This window comes from Sceloporus occidentalis, unplaced genomic scaffold (genome assembly GCF_023333645.1).
Source record: "Sceloporus occidentalis isolate IW3139 unplaced genomic scaffold, rSceOcc1.0.p SCAF_20, whole genome shotgun sequence".
NCBI classification, from domain to species: Eukaryota; Metazoa; Chordata; class Lepidosauria; order Squamata; family Phrynosomatidae; genus Sceloporus; species Sceloporus occidentalis.
The window spans coordinates 10,626,316-10,649,035 of record NW_028317000.1 but is presented as its reverse complement, the minus strand read 5'-3'; the positions used below and the strand labels follow the sequence as shown (position 1 = coordinate 10,649,035).

The 22,720-nt window shown below is 42.8% G+C and overlaps 1 protein-coding gene across 1 annotated transcript; it reads left to right on the top strand.

The window, feature by feature from the left end:
• The first annotated feature begins 413 nt into the window (after nucleotides 1–413).
• On the top strand, nucleotides 414–17,433 carry LOC149301954 (palmitoyltransferase ZDHHC3-like). Its single transcript, XM_089483702.1, has 10 exons — nucleotides 414–589; nucleotides 1,805–1,893; nucleotides 7,644–7,723; nucleotides 8,921–9,024; nucleotides 9,617–9,678; nucleotides 11,455–11,575; nucleotides 12,686–12,758; nucleotides 13,858–13,987; nucleotides 14,082–16,007; nucleotides 16,249–17,433. The coding sequence occupies exons 1-9, from the start codon at nucleotides 414–416 to the stop codon at nucleotides 14,171–14,173; spliced, it is 927 nt and encodes a 308-aa protein (XP_089339828.1). The 3' UTR covers nucleotides 14,174–16,007; nucleotides 16,249–17,433.
• Nucleotides 17,434–22,720: the final 5,287 nt, after the last annotated feature.

Sequence of the window (22,720 nt, the reverse complement as noted above, 5' to 3'; positions counted from 1 at the left end):
TATTAATATAGAAGGAGAAACATAGAAATATAGAAAGGTAAAATCATGGTGTTTTTTGTTATCATTTGCGGTCTTTCCCTATTCAACGGGGGCTGGGGTCCCGTGCCCCTAACCCTAGGGAACATGGAGGGACAGGTGTACTCTACAGACGACCACTGCTTGTGTATTTTGACTTTTTTGTGCCCTTAACGCGAGGGAAGGCTTGAAGGGACTCTGTAGGCCTCGTCGCCATAGCAACCGGCGATCCCGGAAGCGCGACGGCGTACCCTTTCCCTTAACGCGAGGGAAGGCTTGAGGGGGAGACTGCAGGCCTCGTCGCCATAGCAACAGGCGACCGCGGAAGCCCGTCGGCGTGCGTGGGCTGCGATTGGCTGGCGTGGGGCGAGGGGGCGGGGCCGGCTGCGGAGGTTGCCATGGGCGCGGCGGTGGCTGCTGCTGCTGCTGGTGGTGGTGCGTCGGGGTCTCGCTGGAGCCGGTGCCGGTGGGACCCTTGCGGGCTGCTCTGCCTTCTGCTGACCTACCTGAGCGTGGGCTACGCCGACTATGTCATCCTGCAGCACGTCCTCCTCCAGCCGGGCTTCCGGGGAAGGTAGGCAGGCAAGCACTCTGCACATGCTCAGGGGCAACGCCCTGGCTCAGCGCTAGGGCACCCTGGGAATTGTAGTTCCAGAGTCATTCAGTCTAAAGGAAGCCATTGCAAACCCCGAATAACCCAGGATGCACTGGACAAGAACAGGCACGCCATGGGATATTGTATTGAGGGAGCAAACTTGTTTTCTGCTGCTCCAGAGAACAATGGATGCAAGCTCCAGGAAAAGAGAGTCCAGTTCAACATTAGGAGGAACTTCCTGACAGTAAGGGCTGTTCATAGAGATCCCAAGAGCCATCCAGTCCAGCCCCCTTCAGCCATGCAGGAACTCTCCATCAAAGCATCCCCATTGACAGATGGCCATCCAGCCTCTGTTTAAAGACCTCCAAGGAAGGAGGCTCTATCACTTTCCAAGGGAGCCAATTCCACTGTCGATCAACCCTTACTGTCAGGAAGTTCCTCCTAAAGTTGAGCTGGAATCTCTTTTCCTGGAGCTTGCATCCATTGTTCCAGGTCCTGTTCTCTGGAGCAGCAGAAAACAAGCTTGCTCCCTCCTGAATATGACATCCCTTCAAGTATTTAAACAGGGCTATCATATCACTCCTTAACCTTCTCTTCTCCAGGCTAAACATCCCAGCTCCCTAAGGCTCTCCTCAAAAGGCATGGTTTCCAGACCCTTCACCATTTTAGTTGCCCTCCTTTGGACACATGGCTCCAGTTTCTCCACATCCTTTTTGAATTGTGGTTTCCAGAACTGGATGCAGCAAATTTGTGTGATACATTTTCCCCCAACAAGATCTGAGAGTGCCATTTGTCCCTACCTGGCCCCCAGCTCTTATAGCTGCTATGACTTGACTAGTTCAAGCTGTAATCCTGAACACTTTTGTTAGGACACCATCTGGAATCTGGAAGACTGTGTCCAGTTCTGAACACTGCAGTTCAAAAAGGATGTTGAGATTCCCACCATAATTCAGCTAACAGCCTCTTGTACTTCCAAGAAGAAGCTCAAAGCTTTACTTGTATTGATAAGATGATCCTCGTTTGACTGTCAGGCTATTTTCAACCAGATAGCGACTTTTAAGGATGGTTATGGTAAAGGCATGGGGATAGAATGAGCCCTCAGGTTTCACTATTTCTCCCTGGAAAAACATTGGGGAGGGGATCCCTGGAAAGCTTGAGCGATGCTAATGATCTCACTTCTTCCATTTGCCACAGTCTCTGGTGCCCCTTCCATGCGGTGGCATTCAACTTCATCATCGTGATGCTCCTCGCCTGCCACTCCCGCGCTGTCTTTGCGGATCCAGGTAAACCTCTTTTGTGACTTTACTGCGGCCGCAGAGGCCTTGGCGGCTCTGCAGAAGGGCCGCCTTTGCCTTCCCTGTTGCTAAACGCAATGACGTGTGACACTTTAAAGCGTGGAAACAAATGCATATTGCGGTCACATTTCAAAAGTAAAACAACAGCCATGAATGACATAACTGTGTATGCCATTTAAAGAAACAATTAGAAACAATTATTCATTAAACCAACCATTGGGTTCTAGTAACTAAGGTCTAAAACACACTGCAGAAATAAACTACTGCCCTGGCTCAATGCTACGTAGTTCTAGGAACTATAGTTTCTGAAACATTTAGCCATCTCTGTCAGAGAGCTCTGGTGCCACAATAAACTACAGTTCCCAGGATTCCCTAGCACAGAGCCAGCACAGTTAAAGTGGTCTCAAAGTGGATTATTTCTGCAGTGTGTTTTGGACCCAAGCTAAAAAGGCCTTTTAACAGGATTTTAAAGCTTTTACCATTTTCTTATTTATTCTTAAGCAAAAGTAAGCCACAGAAAAGCTATGCAGTGAGTCATGCAAAAAATTACAAGTAATAACAATTAGTTGCTTTCTAAAAATACAACAATTAGTAATTAAAAAACACTTTTAAAACGTAACTTTCCAAACTTCTGGTCCAACGCAAATATATTTATTTGGGTTTGTCAAGAAAAAAAATCCTGCCGAACTAATATTATATATTTTTTAATTTATATTTTCATTCAAACATTACAAACAAAACAAAAAGGAAACTTTCTGCTTCTACGGCTGCATCCGCACGGCAAAATTAATGCAGTTTGACACCACTTTAATTGCCATAACACCATGCTAGGGAATTTTGGGAGTTGTAGTTTTATGAGACACTTAGCCTTTGATAATAATAATAATAATAATAATAATAATAATAATAATAAATTTTATTTATATAGTGCTTTTCCAACAGATCAAAGCGGTTTACAAAAATGCATAAACAATGACATAAACAATTACATTAGCAAATATACAACTAAAAATTCATCCCCTTACCTTAACTAAATGCAGTTAATTTAATCAAAATACGATTAAATTAATAACATTAAAGTCTATTATACCTGGGATAAATCCTTAGGACTGGAGTGTGGCTTTGGTGCAGCTTCTGGACTCTTAGGACGCATGTATCATTGAAACATCATATCTCCAAAGTGACTCGAAGCAGCTTTATTTTGGCTGTCTATATCAGGCCTCAGTTTTCTCTTCCAATTTCAGTCACTTTTTGTTCATTTGCTGGAGCAATAACAAAAATTCTCATGCTTTTTAGTAACACAAAGTGCTTGAGTAGTATACCAGCCATTCATGGTGGTGAAATATAGTTTTAGCTTGCCGTAAAATTAGATGCAAGAAGACATTTAGTACTTATTGGGTCTCTTTAAATAAAAATACAGGTAAAACTATATAAATATATATATATTTAAAAAATGATTTTTTAAAATCAATCCAATGTGATCCACGCTGGCACATAACATTAAAATGGTGGGAAAGGAGGACTTACACTGAGCCCTGCTGGAATCAAGGAAGAGTAAGGGCAGACAACAGAAAGTCTTCACACAATACATAAACCATGGGATTTACTTCCCTGCCTTAATTTCCTTGTCAAACAGGTGTTATATATCATTAGAGCAGTCACTTAGTCATCTTCCTTCCTGGGTTTGCTTACATGTCATTTGGGTCTCTGTGGAGGTATGCTGTTTAAATGATGCATGGGTCCTAGAGTCCGGAGGTTGCGCCAAAGCCACACTCCATTCCTAAGCACTGGAGTGCAGCTTTGGTGCAGCTTCTGGATTCTTAGGATGCATGCATCATTTAAACAGCATACCTCCAAAGAGACCTGAAGCAGCTTTATTTGGGCAGTCTGTAACAGGCCAGAGACTACTATTCCCAGGGATACTCGCCCATCAGTGGGGGCTTTCTGGCTCTCAAGAATCAACATTTGATGTGAAAGCCTCAAGAATTTCCCATTATGTCTGAAAAAAACTTGGCATTTCAGCTGAGAACCTTTCCCAATGGAGTATTAGCTCTATGTGTCACTACATCTATTTGATACAGTCATTGATACACTCATTTGATACAGTCACCATAATACAGATGGGAGCGCCAGCATGGTATTGTGGTTTAAATGCTGGATTCGGGAGAGCACAGTTGAAATCCTTGCTTGGCCCTAGATGGATGACATCGGCCAACTCATATTCTCCTAGCCTCAGAACAAATCTCGCCAAGAAAACCTTGGGAGGTGGTCATCTTGGGGTCGCCTTAAGTTGGAAAAGACTTGAAGGCACACAACAGCAAAAAATGCAGATGACAAGAGATGAGGCTGAGGGTGACCTTAATGAACAAGTCTTCAGTTAGTTAATGGAACAAATGCTTAAAAGAGAGTGCACCGTGTCTCATTCGACAGAGTCACTTAAAAATAATTCTTACACCATTAAACCTCTTCCCTTCTTTGCTCCTTCCTCATATTCAGTATCTTTTATAAAAACAAAAAGGTAAGCAGGCAAGTGTTCTTTGAGTTTAGAAAAATTGCTTTTTTGGATTATAACTCCCGGGATTTGTATCCATAATAGCAAGTGCAACTTTTCCATGTTCTGTTTTCTCCTTTGAGCACCAAAGGGCTGCAATCTCATTCTTTTCTACCAATAAATCAAGGGGAGTCATAGTGCCACTGTATTCTGCTTTGGTCAGGCTTCACCTGGAATACTGTGTCCAGTTCTGGGCACCACAATCCAAATGTTGAGAAGCTAGAGCGTGTCCAAAGGAGGGCGACTAAAATGGTGAATGGTCTGGAAACCATGCCCTATAAGGAAAGACTGAGGGAGTTCGCAGTGTTTATCCTGGAGAAGAAGCGGTTAAGAGGTGATATGATAGTCCTGTTTAAGTATTCGAAGGGGTGTTACACTGAGGACTGCGGACAAGCTTGTTTTCTGCTGTTCCATTGAATAGGACCTGGAGCAATGGATTCAAACTACATGAAAAGAGATTCTACCTCAACATTAGGAAGAACTACCTGACAATAAGAGTTGTTTGACAGTGGAAGACATTCCCTCGAAGAGTGTTGGAGTCTCCTCCTTTGGAGGTTTTTAAACAGAGCCTGGATGGCCAACTGTCAAGGATGCTTTCATTGTGAGTTCCTGCATGGCAGGAGGTTTAGCTAAATGGCCCTTGTAGTCTCTTCTAATTTTATGATTCTGTGAAAGCTGAGTTTCCCAGGGCTCGGTCTGATGAATTAGGAGCCTTATTTTCCTCCATGATAGCCCAGATCCCGCCTCGCCCATTGGCAAGCAAGGCTGGCTACTTCTGCAGTGCTCCCTTTTTATCGCATACAGGCAAAGCAGCTGCAGGAAGTGGAGATGGCTTCCTGATCTTTTCATTTTTCCATAGCCTCTTGCCTCTGTCTTGGCTCCAGCTGAAGGTCATTGGTTTGGCTGCTTCAGAGGTGTCACCTCACCTTGGAAAAGGGCCCTTGAGCCTGTGAGTCTTCTGGAGTGGTTTATCTTTTTTCAGAGGGAAGCCAGCAGTGGTCTTGGCTAGTGGCATTTGGGACAGAAGCACAATTGGTGTTACTTCAACTAATCAAACTGCTTTGTTTCTAGTCTCCCCCTCCTCTCTAAATGCAAAAACAAAATATTTATCCTGCAAATGTACCTCGGCTGCGTCAGTCAAGAAATGGAACATTACTGTTGAGTAATGTGTCTGCATCATTGTTAGGAGTGCATTCTGTTCCCATTTGTTGCAGTTTGTTTAGTTCATGATATACAGTACTCTTAAAGGCAGAATGTCTTGCATTCTCCTTAGCCCTTCCAGACAGAGTTGAATTTTTTCCCTTGACTTGTTTGCTTAAAAGTAAAATAATTGTCTTACTGGATTGGACTTAAAGGCCATTTTGTCAGCGCTCCAGGAGTTGCTCATCACTTGTGCCAGAAAAGCTCAAGAGCAGGATTCTTTCATTGTCTGTTCTAAGCATTTGATGCTCAGTGGTATTCTGCTACTGAAACTGGTGGTTCTGTTCCAAGATATATTACACGGTAAACAAAGTAGAAGGAATAAGAAAACTGAAAGGCTTATGATTCGGACCTTTAAAAATATATATATTAAATCACAACATACAAAACACACGTCAATACATTTAAACACAATACTGTATAAAACAACATGCATACATATAAAGTATATGTTCTTTTTTCAAGTTCTTAGATAACATTTTGGTCCTTGATATATTAACTATGAATCCTGAAACTAGTCCAAAAACATTCAGTGTTTAAATCAGAGGCAATATAGAGAGGATTTGAACCTATCTTGTGATATTGTTGAAAAGCTTAAAATGGCGTTTGTTGGAAACTGAAATCAGACTTTGTATTACAGAAGCAAGACCTCAGCAGAAGAAACTATATCTGTAGCCATTGTAGGCAGCATACCATTGTGGAATACATTTGAAGGCAGTGTTAGAGGCCTGGGGTCCTCCAAAGGCCATTGACTCCAGCTCCCATCAGCTAGTACAGCCAGTGATCATAGACAAGTTCCTCAGCCTGTGTGAGTAGAAATGTCATAAGCACAGCAATGTATTGCTATACACACATAACAAGAAGGAAAGAGTGGCAAATAGTGGTGCACATGAGAGAGGCTGAGCAAAAACAAATAGGTCTGGAAGAAAGAGCAGTCTGTTTGGTTTTCCTTATTTTGTTTTGAGCCACTTAGTATTAATATATACAGTGGGCCCTCCACATTCACTAGGGTTAGGTGCCGAAGAATCCTGTGAAAGTGACAAACCGCAAATTAAAAAACAACAATATTTTTTGTTAACATGAGAGAATATTAGGAATAGCTAATATTGGTGCCAGAGAGTGACCATAGAATTGCACTGGAGGAGCTGCAGATACCTAGAGAAGTCTTCTCTCTAATAATGTCTAGGTCCTCCAGCATGACTTCTGGCAACAGTTCACTATAGACTCATGCTGGAGGACCTAGAGATTCCTAGAAAGAACATATTAATCAAAGCTGTGAATAATTAAATCTGCAAAATTCAAAGCTGTGAATGTGGAGGGCCCACCGTAAAGTATTTATTATATTTTTATCCTTTCCTCCGAGGAATTCAAGGGAGCAAAAATGTTATTTCCCTACCCCATTAATCTTCTCACCTCCCAACAGCTCTGTGGGATAGATTAGGTTGGCAGAGAAATTGCCAGCTAAAATCCATTGAACTTCATGGCTGCAGGGACGTAGCCGGGGGGGGGGGGTTTCCAGGGGGTCCGGACCCCCCCCCCCCTTCCATTAGGTACAATGAATGGTGCGTGCCGCTGCACGCAAGTCTCATTATAATGGTGGCACTTAGTCTGGAACACTCCCCCTTCCCAAAATCCTGGCTATATACCTGATGGCTGCATGTGAACCCATGTCTTCATGGTCTAAATTTCAGCACTCTTAATGCATAGGCTTCTAAGAGCTGTGGATCTTTATATACAGTTAAGCTGCTCTCTTGATGAGACAGGTATACTACTGTTAAATAAATAATCTGGGTTGCCAAGAGAAGAACAACCAGATTGTGCCAAGATGTGTATATGGGATCTCTTTAACAGGACTCAAGAGTGTATCTGATTCCCAACCGTGTTTCTAGTTTCCAGAGTAGGTGAAAAAGAAAGGCGCCCCATAGACAAGTAAATCAAACTGGACTGACATGCTTTCACACCAGCTTGGCCTCTGGCACTTTTTCAGGCATGGTCCCCCTCCCTGATACTGCCCTTGACTTCTCTGACCTACGGAGCAGCAGCAGTGCATCACACAAGAACAGCAGGGTGAGTTTTAAATCCTGCAGACAATCTGTGTCTCAGAGGGAGGCATAAAGTTGCTTGACCTTTAGCCAGTGGGTTATCATGGCCACAGCTTTGAAAAACTAATTGTGGGAGACAGCATCTCTCTGAATCTCCCAGCCAACATGTCAGAGGGTATGAGTTTTAGGCCCCCAGATTGTTGATGGCTTGCAGTGAGTGGGAAGCCTTTCCCTACTGGAAACACATGTGCCATCATGTTAGCATGAATTCTCTGCATGTTGCCATGCTTCAGATGATGCAGCGACTGAACCTCTACAAATTGACAAAGGTCAGTACAGAATTCTCAGACTTGAAGGAAGCTTTACCTTGTCCCCGATCGATGGCCCGACTGCAGGCCATCAGCATTACCCTGTACAGTTGGTCTACTCATGAGGAGTGTTCCACTTGCAGATAACCCTTTACTCAAGAGGAGACCTCTGGCATCTAACCAAGCATGAATCTTGAGCCCATTCCCCAGGGCTAGGTAACCATTCAGCATCTCCCGCTTATATTTTGGGAGGAAGGTTTGATTGCCTTCTCCACCCAAACTGTTCAATTACTTTCAGGGTAATATGAACCTCTCTGCGATGTTTCACTTGTGAAGCTCCAGATCCCTCAGTGCGGATTCATCCAGTGGGGACATGACACATACAATATCTAACAACTTGGGGGGGGGGGATTCTAGCCTTTACCTCTCCAAAATGTTCTCAATCTCCATAACCATAGAAAATGGGAAGCTAGGAGAATGGGAAGAATTATGGCTGGCATCCACCTGACATTCTTGGGATACTGCCACGGATCCCACAGCTTATGGCTCTTGTAGGCTTGGTTTTCCCCTGCCCTTGCACTCTGAGCAATGCAGGGAGGCTGGATCAAGCTGGTTGCTTTCAGTGTTCCTGAAATAGGATTGCTCTCTGGAGCATATGGGGAATTTTCATGTTGATGCTGTTCTGCTTGGGCTGCTGCTGTTAAGATTCAGTGCATGGGGATCCATGCGTGAAACGTATTTTGCCCATTTCCCCCATAAATCTAGATCTGCCCCAGAAATATGTCCACTCACCTAATCCTAAATTCCAGTGATGATATCCTGACAGGTGAAAATTAGTTCTCAGTATTCAGGTAAACTATTGTGGGAGTTAGGTGAGATAAACACATTCATTTCTTCATTCTTTTATCCCTTAGGACTGGACAGTGTGTAACCGCTGCGAGACATACCGGCCACCAAGGGCACACCACTGCCGAATTTGTCATCGCTGTGTGCGCCGCATGGATCATCATTGCCCTTGGTGAGAATACTGCTATTCTGGACCTTGGGATTGCATGGGATGGGGATAGGCTAGCCTTGAACTGTGGCAGAGTGGTGGGTTGGATAGTATTTACAGTATTTATACCGTATGTTCTGATGCTGGCGAAACGTCAGGAAGAAACTCTGCTAGAACATGGCCACATAGCCTGAAAAACCCACAAAAAAGTATGTTCTGACTTTCCTCCCTTGAGCTAAAGACAGTGTCCATGGCTCTCTTCCTTCCCACTTTATGTAGTTCAGAGTGTTAGGTGAGAGTGACTGCCCAACATCATCCAGTGAGTTTCATGGGTCATTGGGAACTAGAACCCAAGATCTTGCAAGTCTCTATCTAATATTCTGATCACTGACCCTACTGGCTGGTACACTACACAGCCTGATTCATGGCCAAGTGTGTGCGTCAGGTTTCTAACTCATTACATGAGCTAGTGAACATAACTAAACAGAATCCATTCCTTCCTTTGCTCCCCTCTGAAGAAGTGGAAAATGCAGCCCTTTTTATTTAGCATGAACAATTGTTGGGATTTCTCTCTCTCTCTTTTTTAAGCACACATACATATACTCTCTTTTGACAGGATCAACAACTGTGTTGGGGAACTCAACCAGAAATATTTTATTCAGTTTCTCTTCTATACAGGTATGTAAAAAAAAGCTATATGTCTGCAACTCAAGTTCCTAGGAGGGACCTGAATGTCCTGTAGGGTGGGAGAAGATGGGCACTGTGGGTAACAATCAGAATTTATCTCCTTCCTTAGTGGCCCACTATGCCATTAGCCTTTGTGGGCTGCGTGTTTGCCATCACAGAGATGAAGTAGTGAGGGGTAAGCTTGTTTTAGAGGTTGAACAGGGTGCATTCCTCTCTGAAGGATGCTATGGACCTTAGTTGATTGTATGATTCTGTGCTCACCTAAATCAGTCCACAAAGTGTTGCCTTTGTTCCCTAAAATCATTTCAGCAACTTCTGCCTTTCACCACTGGAGGCTGCTCTTTTTATAAGGTTGCACTGCTGTATGCATATCCACACATACAAGCCCTGGACTTCTTTGTCTAAGAGCCGAGCCTCTTTGGGCCTTTCTTTCCACTTCTACTCTCAGGACATAAACGTGAAGATTCCATTTGAATCTGTCAAAAATCATCTTTGCCCTTACACCACTCAAACCAGTCAGCTAGCACCCTTTAAGTGCCAAGATTTTGGTAGGCTTGGTGCAAATCATCTTCAGTACACCCTTTCAGACTGGGAAAGTGTGGTTGTACACAAGGTTGGAGGATTTCATGGTACTTCATACGCTGTTGGGTATTCCATGAAAAATGGAAATGTGATTTTGTGGAGACATAGGTGAGCCTTATGCAAGAGTTCCTCCTTCCCTTCTTTTTGCAAATGCCTACTGTTCCCACATAAGTCTGCCACTCCTTTTCAAGAGATCTACCTCAAGGGTGGGTAGAAGGTAGCCAGGATCTGCCGGTAGATCTCTTGGTTATTTGGAGTAGATAGGCAAGAATTTCTGACTCTCAGGTTTTTTACAATACAGTGGGCCTGTCACATTTGCTGGTGTTAGAGGACTCCTGTGAAAGTGAAAAAACTGCAAATTAAAAAATAATTCTTAATATTGAGAAAACACAGGGTCCTCCATTGCAATTATGGCCACATCCAGCAGAGGCTGACAATAGAATTGCACTGGGCGACCTACAAATGCCTAGAGAAGTGTTTTCTTTAGGATTCTCTAGGTCCTTCAGTGTGACTCTGAGGTTAATATCTGGCAGATTCATGCTGGAGGACCTAGAAAATCCTAGAGAGAACATGTTAATCAAATCCATGAATAATCAAAACAGCAGATATGGAGAGCCAGCTGTAGAAGAAAGTTTTGGATAGCCGTGGATGGACTTTTGTAAAAGGACTGTGAGTTCTGTTCAGCTCTGTGACAGAAAGCAAATTTCTAGGCTCAAAATGTTCTTAGAGGCACCCTGTTCCTTAACTCTACATGCCTGTCTTTTATATTGATGCCTTCAGTTCATAGCTCTTGTTACAAAACACAGTGTTTCCAACAAGCATGAAATCTGCCTGTCCTGAGCTACAAAACATCATTCTCTCAATTTTCTTTTCGAAGCTTATGCTGTCCACCTAACCGTTCATTTTTAATGTCTCCAATGTTCCCTCAAAAACCAGGTCCCTTTAAGATGTAACTATGAGGACTTGAAACTTACAGAAAGCTGGACTTCTAAGGGGTGCAATCATTGTATAGGAAACTAATTTTACAACTGTAAACCTACATAATACCATCCTGTCCATATTTGGGAATATATCACAAATGGTCCTCAGGGATAATGACCAGCTGTGTTAATGCACTTTTTGAATGTTTCTTTTCTCTACCCCCTCCTTCCTGACTTTCACTGACCTCATTCTCCTGGTTGCAAGGTTTGGCTAGCCTTTATGCCATGGGGCTGGTCTTGACCACTTGGCTGTGGCCGGCAGACAAGAGTTCAACAGGAAAATCCGAAGTAGCAGAAGGAGGCGTTTCTGGCAACCGCAGCCAAATGTGAGTGTTCCCTTCTTCCTCCCCTACCAGTCAGGGAAGTAATACACACACAAGGGAGGTTGCAGGAGGGCCGTGAATTCTTCAACGTGGCCTTTGCAAAAAAAGGAAAGAAAGAAATTGCCATGTCACACAGTTCCTGCCAAAAACAATTGGAGTCCAAGAGTCTTGGCTCAGGGCATAGAGGGAGGGGAGGATTCTCCAAGCTAGCTTTTGCAACAGCTGAACTCCACACTGTCAGAAAGAGGAACTGTAGCAACTTCCTTTGTCTAACCTTGCCTTCTCCCCCTGCTGATGATTGAGCCACACATTTGACTTATTGCAGTGTTAGCCTTCTTGTTAGGCTGTTGTCTCAGGTTACAGATGTTGGGGATTAGCAGCCGCAACCTACCAGCCCCTTTTTACAAATGGATTTTTATTTAGAATTATTTGGTAAAACGTGCCGGCGTAGTTCATAAGGCTGCTGTTTGTTCCCCTACCCTCAACATGGTAGCAAGCACAATAAACAAAATTAAACATTGCTGTTCTATTGTAATTGACACAGATTGGATTAATTTGGGTTGGTGGGGGGAGGTATTTCTGGCATGCATTGTTTCAGATGCTATTACACTCCTTAAGGCATTGCTTCTCCAACACAAAAACTGTGTATAAGCTACTTGTTTAGTTGTCTGTGCTGCAGTGATTGTGAACTCTTGAGTTGCTCATCACCTGTGGCAGCCTTTTCCACTTCTGGTGTTTACAGCCCAAGACATTTGAAAAGCATGTTTTATTGAGATGTTTTAATACATTGAGGATTCTCTTACATCCCAACCTTGGGAGAAAGGTGGAAAGTACCTGTAAAGAAATAAAGCTGAAGAAAGCTAGCATGAATCTCTCCAGTTTTGCGGAATGTTTCCATTTCATGGCCAGTCACTGTCAGGAGGTGTCCTATGGTCTTTCCAACAACTGGTGAAGCACATCTTGATGAATGACTCTGGGATAGCTTCAGAGGACTTGGTAAATGTGTGATGTATGAGCCAGTCTATGGAAAGAGCCTGGCACTGTTTTCTTTCTACCCAAGAAACCTAAAGTTGGCTAATTATGCACTTGGCTAACACAATTCTCTCTTTCTAGTGCTCACCGTATCATCTTGCTGGTGGAATCCATCCTCTTTGGGCTCTTTGTCACGGTCATATTTTATGACCAGGTGAGTTTTAGGGCAAGAATGGGGAAATCTGTGCCCCTATTGCTGGTTTTTGGATTTCATCTCCCATCAGCCTCACTCAGGTTCATCAGAAATTATGTAAATTGTTGTCCCAACAACCTCTGGTGGACCACAGCTTCTACTCTTTTTGGAGACCAGGGAATCTTTGTCAGTCAGTTAAAATGTAGTTTGTAGTCAGCCCTTTAAAAAAAATTATCCAGCCTTAGTAATTTCTAAAATTGTATAGGCCAGTATGGAAACTGTTATGGGCAGTATAGAAATTGTGTATGTGATGTTATGGGCACTACCCTATATGAACAGCAGGTAGAGTTGGTTTATACCAAGTGGTTTTGTTGGTTCATGTAACCCAGTCATATCTGTTATCACTGGCAGCAGTATTCCAGTGTTCTTCCGTTGAAAATGTCAGAGACAGAGGTTCTCAGACAGAATCATAGAGTTGTAAGCAACCAGAGTTTGTCAATTTTTGGACAGCAGCTTTTAAGAATCCTCGACCATCCTCCTGCCAACACAACTAAATGACCATGCTGGCTTGGAAAATCTGGGAGTTGTGGTACAAAAATGTAACATTACCAAGCTCCAGAAGTGACTTTGAGATTACTCTAATGCTTACCTCTTCATAATGTAGGTTCTTCAGCACAAAATGCTGCTACAGCATCCCTGTGACAAATCCAGCATCCTGTCTTTGTTTAAATAAATCCAGACAAAGTAAGCCTAGGACAGTGGGTTGGAGATGTCAGAGGTTGAACTTGGAGTATGTTCGGCGCACAAAGCCAAACATTTTTTCTCAACGAAGCAGATTCCCTTCCATTCCAGTTGGTGCTGCTTATGGCTCTGCTTCAGCTCTGTTGCAGTGTGTCTTTTGGAGGGTGGTGGTGAATAGATGAGGCTTCACATTTTAGTGGTTTCTTCTAAGGACCGAAGGAAATCTGAACAACCAGTCTACTGGTGGTGGCAGCACATAAGAAATAATGGGGTATGTTTGTACTCTGCAGATCAGAATATGGCGCTTTTGCACATTGTTCATAATGTCCCTTGCATGCAAAAAACATGCTCATTCTTTTGTGTGCCTTTCTTCTCCCAGCTGGTCTCTATCATCACAGATGAGACCCCAATTGAGCAGCTGCGGAATCAGCTCCTGAAGAAAGCACACCAGGAGGTGTTACATACGCGGAAGCCCAAGATTGCCCTTCTACGGGAGGTGTTCGGCCGAGGTAGGTAGCTGAGGAGTAACAACTGGGTGGATATCTTCCTGTGAGGAGCCACACAAAGCAATCTCTCTTCATCCCCCTTCCCATTTCCTTTCAGGTTTTATGATCTGCTGGTTCTTCCCATGTAACTGCAGCTATTCTTCAACCAGCGGTCCCTCCTACAGCTACTTGCCCAACTATGATGTGTGACGTTCTTGTATTGCCCTTGGGAAAGTTTCCCTTTTTGCTCTGCTTGCACATGTGCTGTCTTTCTCGTTCTTGATGGGAGCATCAGTTGCATCCAGATTCATTTGCTACAGCCTGCAGAGGAGATAGCACCTGCAACGTCTGACCTTACCATTGAATCCTGGAGGGATGACCGTGTCCCATAAGTATTGGATATCTCTGCCCTAGTGGATATAAGTGCTGTTGCATTTCTTCTTCATCCTTTAAGATGAAGGTCACCAGGAGAACTTTTTTCTGAACTCCTTCCTTGCCAGTGCACATTTCAGAACTGTGATGTTGCTTACAGCAAGCTTTGTGCTGAGATCCTCCCACTTGAACAATTCATCTGAGTCTCATCTTGGATCATACTGTCCTTACCTTATCTGGGTTTGGATACAGTCATCCAGAGGGATCATGTATATATATATATATATTACCCCAGTCTACAAGAACAAGGAATTCAAGAGTATTTTTAGCTTTTTGCTGATTTCTAATGTGTCATTTACAAGCTAGTATGTTTCTCTAGGAACCTGTGCTCTCTACCCAGTAGAGAGTACATCTCTGTTCTTGTCCACTTGGCTGCATAACCCAAAATGAAAGATGGAGTGGTAAAGAGAGAATTCCTCACGGGTGGCTATCAAGAGCAAGTAATGCTTCATTGCACATTATCCACATCCAGTTTGTCCTCTTCTGATTGGCGATAAGTGTTGTCTGTTGGCTTTTAGTCCCCACCCAATCCCTGGTGCAGCTTTTTCAGGGTTTGAAAACAGTCATAGTATGTGCTAGTGGGAAGAAAAAAAGAAAAGATTGGCTGCATTTTTAGTTATCCCCTGCAGGTAATTTCTGACATTAATGTTTAGCATGATAAAAGCATACCTTTTGCTATTTTGCATATTTCTTCCTGGGGGATTGCAGTTTCCCCTCAAAGGATAATCCCAGAATTCTACATGGTCCTTGAAAATAAAAGGTTAGTCTTACAGCAAGTCTGGGAAACATGTGGCCACCTCCATTGGTTCTGGCTAGAATTTGGAATTGAAATCTAACACCTGGCTTACATTGTTGTTAAGGATGGGATGTCTGAATTAATAATAACTGAAGAACAGTAAACTCTTTTCTTTAGGGCAGCTTGCCCTATCATGAAACTTGTCAAAGAACAGGAGTTGAGTTGCATGTATAATCTGCTACCGAGTATATCACCTGCTTCTCTTCTCTAGCTTTTTATCTGCATCCCCACTGTCCCTATGCCCTGTTTGAGTTTGTTTATTATTTATATTAGGGCTAAATTCCCTAAATGCACCAGGTCCTGTCTGATCTTAGAATCTAAGCAAGGTCAGCTCTGGTTAGTACTTGGATAGGAGGCTGCCAAGGAATACCTGCAGCTGTAAGCTATGTTTCAAAGGAAGGAACTGGCAAAACCATCTCTGGGTTTCTTGCCTAAGAAATGCTTAGGGATCTGAGAAATGCATAGAGATCATCAATTAGTTGACAGGCAACTTGAACTGTCAACCTGAACGCACATACACCTTATTTATTCTGTTTGGGTAATACCATCTAGCCACAATAATGAACTATACAAGTCAGATAGTTAATTCAAGTGTGTGTGTGTGTGTGTGTGCGTGTGCGCCTTAAAGTCTGGCACTTGTAAGAAAGGTATTCTTCCTTTTCTCACCTGGAAGGTAAAGCCTCTTCTGAGATTATGTACAATACATTCATAATAATCATAATAAAACCCCAAAGCAAATAGGCCTCTTGTTTCAGCAACATCACCATTGTATGTTGTGGACTTTGCACAGTTGGAGGCTGTTGTGTTTGGGGGCAGGTTTTTTTTTTTTTTTTTTTTAATTTATATACCGCTATTCCAAAGATCATAGCGGTGAACAGCAAGTAAGCTAATTAGCAAGTAAGCTAATTTGCCCCCAACAGTCTGGGTACTCATTTTAGCGACCTCGGAAGGATGCAAGCCTGAGTCGAGCTTGGGCCCTTTTGCTGGTCTTGAACTCGCAACCTTGTGGTTTTGAGTTAATGGCTGCAGTACAGGCATTTAACCACTGCGCCACCAGGTTGTGACCAAGTCAAGTGCTCTTCCCTTCACCAAACACTTCAACAACAAGGGAGTTAAATGAGCTAGCCCTAAACCTTCCATACTTTCCTTCCAAATGCACTTATCCATGTAACTTTTGTTCTGTCTGGCAGACTTTGAAAGCAGTGGTTTACCTGTCTCAGATTCTTTTCTCTTATGTATTCTCATCACTACGATTGCTCTGTCAATGATTTATGTTAATTAATTCAAAATGACTTTATTCGGGTCTCAGTTTTATTTCCAGTGAAAGAAAAATAAAATGAGACGATTTTCAAGTGGGCAGAGAAAGGTATATTATGTTTTAGAACAATTCTTCCTTCAGGCGCACTCTTGAATAATCAGAGCTTGGAAAGATGACTGCTTTGGGTTGAATCCCATACTCTCTGGGCTTTGTAGTCCAAAAAATGAACACAACCAGGCTCTAAATAAAAGTTCTCAAATCTGGTTTGTGGCTGAGCCCAAGGGCAAATCTTTCCCATTTCTGTCCCCAGTAGTTAATGCCTTTGCACTTGTTTCAACACAAGAAGTTATCAAGCACATACTCTACTTGGTGTGTTTACCTCTGCCGTGGTTTGTGTGTGGATAGGGCTTCTATATCTACAATGGGATTTCATTGTGATAATTTTCTACCTTGAACTAAAAATCTAGACCACTTGTTAACGTTTTCTTTACATTAACTAAAAATGGATGTCTAACCCAGAACGGGAAAATATTCATGGAAACCATGCTGCAGATATTTCAAATGCCAGGTGATAAAGTGATGTGTCCTCCTCAAACAATTCTTCATTGGCAGAACCAAGAAAACTTGTGAGGTTTGGAAATGTCTCACAGTTTCGGGTCAGTAGTGATGCCACAATTCCAACTTTTTCATCCCTGTTTGAAAAACTAACTTGTTCTCCTTGAAGGTTTAAATTGAGCATATTTAAATAGATGAAGATATCTGACAGGGGTGCTAATTTTACTAACCAGGACAAATCTGTCAGATGCTCACAGAGGTGAAATTACCACTCCATGAAGAATAACCTCCCAAAAATGAGACAAAACTTTACCTTTTTGCTTTACGTGTAGCAAAAATTTGATGATGTTCACTGTGCATATCCTTGCAAAACTGCTCTAAAGTCTTGAATTCAATGATTTGATTTTTTTATAAAACTGACAATTTTGACATTCATTTAAGGTCTGTTTCACGTTTTCTGTTCTCTTATTAGCAACAAGAGCTTGCCTATCTATGCAGCAATGATACAACGTCACTGACAATATGATTTCCAGTAAGCTTTTCACACATGCGTGCCCTGTCTGTGCTAATTCCAACTCATTTCCACCAATCCATGTCATGAGAAGTTATAAAAATTTAAAGTTATAACTCGTTTAATCTGTTAAAAACCATTTTAGCTATAATGTTTACCAATGAGGAAATGATAGTAAGTGTTCAAAAATAGTTCTCTCATGCTCCTATCTAAGGTAGCACAATAAAGCCAGTTTGTTTCTTATTTCTGTTCTTTCATCCAGTTGCAGAGCAAAGTAGAGGGACATGCAAATCCTTGTTAATGGTTGACATATCACCAATTCAGTTCATAACTGTGTCATTTAATGAAAGTATTCTGGAAAGATCCTTGACAGCTTTCTCATTGATCAAGGCAGAATATGATTTTCACAGCAATAATATAATTTCTTCAGTTTATGTGGTTCTCTGGTTTTTGCTGTTAGTCAAGAAACTTCAAATGATGCCCTCACTGCATTTTCATTGTTAAAACCAGTTGACGTTTTGACACAGTTTCCTTACTTTCCTGAAGCTGCTACTTCTTACCTTAAAAAAAATCTGATGCTCTTTGTGACATGTTGGGTTTTGTTGTTGTTAAGTATTAAATATTCAGATGTCTTCACAATTTGGACAAGTTCATGGCCTTGTTAGAATCGTAGACTCGTAGAGTTGGAAGAGATCCCCAAGGGCCATCCAATCCAACCCCATTCTGCCATGCAAGAACTCACAATCAAAGCATCCCTGATAGATAGCCATCCAGCTTCTGTTTAAAGGCCTCCAAGGAAGGAGACCCCACTCAAAGTGGTGGTCCTTGGATCCTGTTTGAGTCCTTGATCCATGCTCCCAGTCCATGGCATGTTTCCAGAAAAGAAAGAAGTTGAAGCCAATGGAGGCAAATATGATATGAGACTCCATCACACTTTGAGATACCATATTTCACGGTCAAACAGCTCTTACTGTCAGGAACTTCTTCCTAGTGTTTAGGTGGAATCTTTTTTCCTGTAGTTTGTTCTAGATCCTATTCTCTGGAGCTATAGAAAACAGACTTGATCAATCTTCAGTTTGACATTCTTTTGCATATTTAAACAGGGCTATCATATCACCTCTTAACCATCTCTTCTCCAGGCTAAACATCACCAGCTCCCTAAGTTGCTCCTCATAAGGCATGGTTTCCAGATCTTGCCCATTCTGGTCATCCTCTGGACACACTCCAGCTTGTCCACATCCTTTTTGAATTGTGGAGTCCAAAACTGTACAGAGCATTCCAGGTGAGGCCTGACCAAAGCAGAATAGAGCGGTAATGTGATTTCCCTCAGTCTAGACACTACTTCTTTTGATTCAGTCTAGAATCATGTTGGCTTTTTTAAGCTGCTGCATGACACTATTGACTTGTGTTCAACTTGTGGTCTACTAGGACTCCTAGATCCTTTTCATATGTTTGGTTGTCAAGCCAGGTATCCCCCATCCTATATCTGTGCTTTTCACTTTTTCTCCCTAAGGGTGATACCTTACATTTCTCCCTATTGAAATTCATTTAATTAGTTTTGGCCCAGCTTTTCTAATCTATTAAGATCATTTTGAATTTTAATCCTGGCCTCTGGGGTATTAGCTGCCCCTCCTAATTTGGTGTCATCTGTAGATTTGATAAGTACGCCCCCAATTCTGTCATCCAAGTCATTGATAAAGATGTTGAATAGCACTGGGCCCAGGACTGGGCCCTGTGGTACTCTACTGGTCACCTCTCTCCAAACCCTTTGGGTTTGGTTGCCCATTTTTTTTCCTGTCTTTAAATCTATCACATATGTGCACAAGTGGTCAGCTGCACCATTGTCCCATTGCACCATCCACCCATCAAGCTCCTCCTGAAGTGAAATGACGACTAACGTGGGGTGTCTCCAACAACAGCAAATGGAGTGAGGTAACATCTCTTTTTGTACTCAGTTGGATAAGAGAAGAAGAAAAGGGAGCCGGCTTTACCCTACTCATTCTTTTTCAAATGCCTGTCTTATACATGCAGTACATACAGTATTCTGGGCAAATAGGTGGTGGACAGGCAAGCAGTGAAAGAGTTGCTGTTCCGAACCCTGACTAGTGTTAACATCTCTCTGGGTTTGTGGTTGGTGTCCTTGTGATACCTTTTTGCATAAAAACGTTTCCCCCCCAGTATTGAACTCTGCTGGAAAGTGCTGCTTCTTCTGTATTTGTGACTCATGTGCATAATCCTCCCATCTCAATGTAAAACGGCAGCTGGAGAGTCAAAAGGCCAGTCTTCTTCCATCATCCCTATCTCCATTTTTCCACCCCCTTTCCACAACCAGGAATGGAAATTGTAGCCTCTGTTGTGGTCTCTGGAATCTGATCTGCACAGTTCCCCACAGCCTTTGGAGAGTTAGGGACTTGGAACTGGGCCCAGGAGCCTTTCAGCACCAGGATGAGTCAAGCGATGGAGGAGGTGAATGTCTGGAAAGAAGATCTGAGGAGGCAGCAGGAAAATGTGGGAGAAGGGGATGTGGTGATGGTCCTTCCTCTTGCCATGACCCTGCGGGACTTGCCTGGGACCTCATTTTTGTGTTTGAGTGGGCAGTTTGAGTCGGTTGAACTAATCAGGTTGACGACAACAACAAAAAAGATTTTAGAGGAATCTTATTGCACCTTTGAGACTAGGAGAGGCTTTTTTTTGCGCCGGAAAGAAAGCCGAATCAGGGCTGTGGTGTGCAGTTGCCACGGCCCTGATCTGACGCTCAAAGGGGTGGCATCAAAGAATCTCTAGGTCCTCCTGCATAACTCTATGATCAATTTTAACCAATTCAACTCCACCAGGGCTCCTTAATGGAGTAGCAATTTTGCTACCTAAATTTTATTAACCTTTGTCCCTGGTCCCCAAATGGCCAAGAAAGGGACTGGCCTTTGCCTTCACTGAGATCCCTTCAGATTAACTGACCTACAACAGAAACATCGTCTGATACAAAATATAGGATGCTGATATCATTATGTTTCTTCTCCTGTATGATTTTTTAAATAATATATCTTTAGTCTGATGAAGAAGCCAGTGGAGCTTCAAAAGCTTGTGTAGTGTACTCTGTGCATTTTGGTTGGCCAATAAAGGTAGCACTCTTTTGTGAATTTGGGGTTTTGTTGCATCATCCAGTTCTAAAATTCTGTGATTCAGTTTGTAAAGCAGAGGCAAGGCTTTGCTGGGCCCCATCCACACTACGAAAATAATCTGGGTTGAATCCCTGTTGTTCTCACACATCTCAAATGCACTTTTGGGGGGATGGCAAAAACCCCACATAACCCGAGATATTCAATACCGATCCCCCCTCCAAATTTTCCTGAAAGATCCGCATCAATCTGCATCTTCAGCAGTGTGGATAGGTTTCCGAATCCATTCGGATCGCGCTGTAGCGTTAAAGGAAGGGAGGTGGCTCCATTTTATCCCAAAATGATAGCATGTGTGAACAACAGAGGGTTTACAATGACTCAAAGAGATTTGCAATAAAACTAATATGCGTCCTCCGGACAACAAAAATGAGTGTGAATGCCCCCAGTGTTGACTGCCAAGAAGCAGCATAGAATGGCATCCAGTGTAACACATCATACCAAGAACAAATTCATAAACAGCACTAAATGATCTGGCAGATTTTTTTTATTATTTAAAAACAAAAAGAATAACCCCCAAATCCCCAACAAGAACCATTATTAATATTATTGTGCTACTGATAGAAAACTGTTATAAAAACCCTCGGGCCCCAGGGAACTTGCCTCGGGGCCCATAAAGCATTTGCTGCCATTCTTTAAATTATAATTTAATTAAATTATTAAAACTTCAGTGTCAGTCTCTTGGCCGGTGCAGGCATCATTGGGTTAAAGGCCATTATTCCTGGGCCAAACCAAGCAGTGTGATAGGGTTTTTACCTCTCCTATGGGTCTTCAGAAGTTGTAAATATATTCATCCCTTCCAGGGGGAAATATGATATGTTTTCAGCCCCTTTGGGGAGCACAATTTATACTGAAAGCATATCCAGGCGTAGTGCTGCTTTGCACAGAGGCAGCATTTGCTTCAGCTTTTCTGGCTGCAACTCTTAAAACTGGGAAAGAGAACCCAGATGTCCTGCTCTCCTCCCTTGACTTTCCTGCCAAAACTCTGGTTTTAAATTTTCATTCCATAACTGGCCTGCGAGCAGCTTTTGCAGCACACTACAACAAGCAGTCCTTTTGGATTACTGACTCAGGCTGCTTCCGCACTGCAAAAATAATCCGCTTTGACGCCACTTGATCTGCCATGGCTCAATGCTATGGGAGTCTAAGCACTGTAGTTGTGTCACAACAAACTTGGATGCCCAGAATTCCATTGCATTGAGCCATGGCAGTTAAACCGGTGTCGAATCGGCTTGTAATCCCGCTTCAATCCATCCTGGGAGAGGCTGGGAAAATATACATAATTTGTTCTTATTATTACTTCTGCTTTGTGGATGCAGCCTCAGAGGCAGAGCTTAGACAAATTATTTTTCGGAGTACAAAATCCAGAACCACAACCAACTAATTTAGGATTCTAGGAACTGTACTGCCACAATAAACCTTTCCAAACCCTGGTCAGAAGACCACCAGGTTGGGACCCATAAAAAGAAACAGCTAAAGATTGGCATTTTAATGTGGCTCCCTCAAATTCTCAATGAGAATGTCCACATTTCTTCCCAGAACCAGTAATAACTGGAATCCCATTGTCCCCATAGCTTTAACCACTAATCTATACTTTCATGACAGGCCTAAAGACTGAATGTGGGAGACTGGGAGTCTGTCTCTCTCGCATCCCACAAGAACGAATAGGCCTTGGGGATTTTTTAGGCTTAGATTAAATTAATTTTAAGACCCTCGTCGGCTGATTTCTCTTTGAACTCTGGAGAGTGCCTTCTGAACTATAACGTTCGAAGACTTTTTGAGTTCCTTCCATCTGTGATAAATTAAGAACCATGTACAACAGTCTGTGGAGTCTGAGTTAAGAGGGAAATATGTGTGGTCTAATGTGCATTTTTGGGACTCGGAGTCTCCATAGGTGACAGGCAAGGACACAGGAGATTTTCACATGGACAAAAGTGACGGGAGCATAGCGGGATGTTCCCGTCACTATCGCATGATTGTGTGAAGATTATCAGACGACGTCGCATGACGTCGTCTGATAATCTTCATGCAA

Bases quoted from the DNA above. Each gene is read 5' to 3' on its own strand.
- LOC149301954 (XM_089483702.1), top strand. From the start codon at position 414: ATGGGCGCGGCGGTGGCTGCTGCTGCTGCTGGTGGTGGTGCGTCGGGG. The intron at 7,724-8,920 runs GTGAGTTTTAAA...TTTATCCCTTAG, and splicing joins CATCACACAAGAACAGCAGG to GACTGGACAGTGTGTAACCG. The intron at 13,988-14,081 runs GTAGGTAGCTGA...ATTTCCTTTCAG, and splicing joins ACGGGAGGTGTTCGGCCGAG to GTTTTATGATCTGCTGGTTC.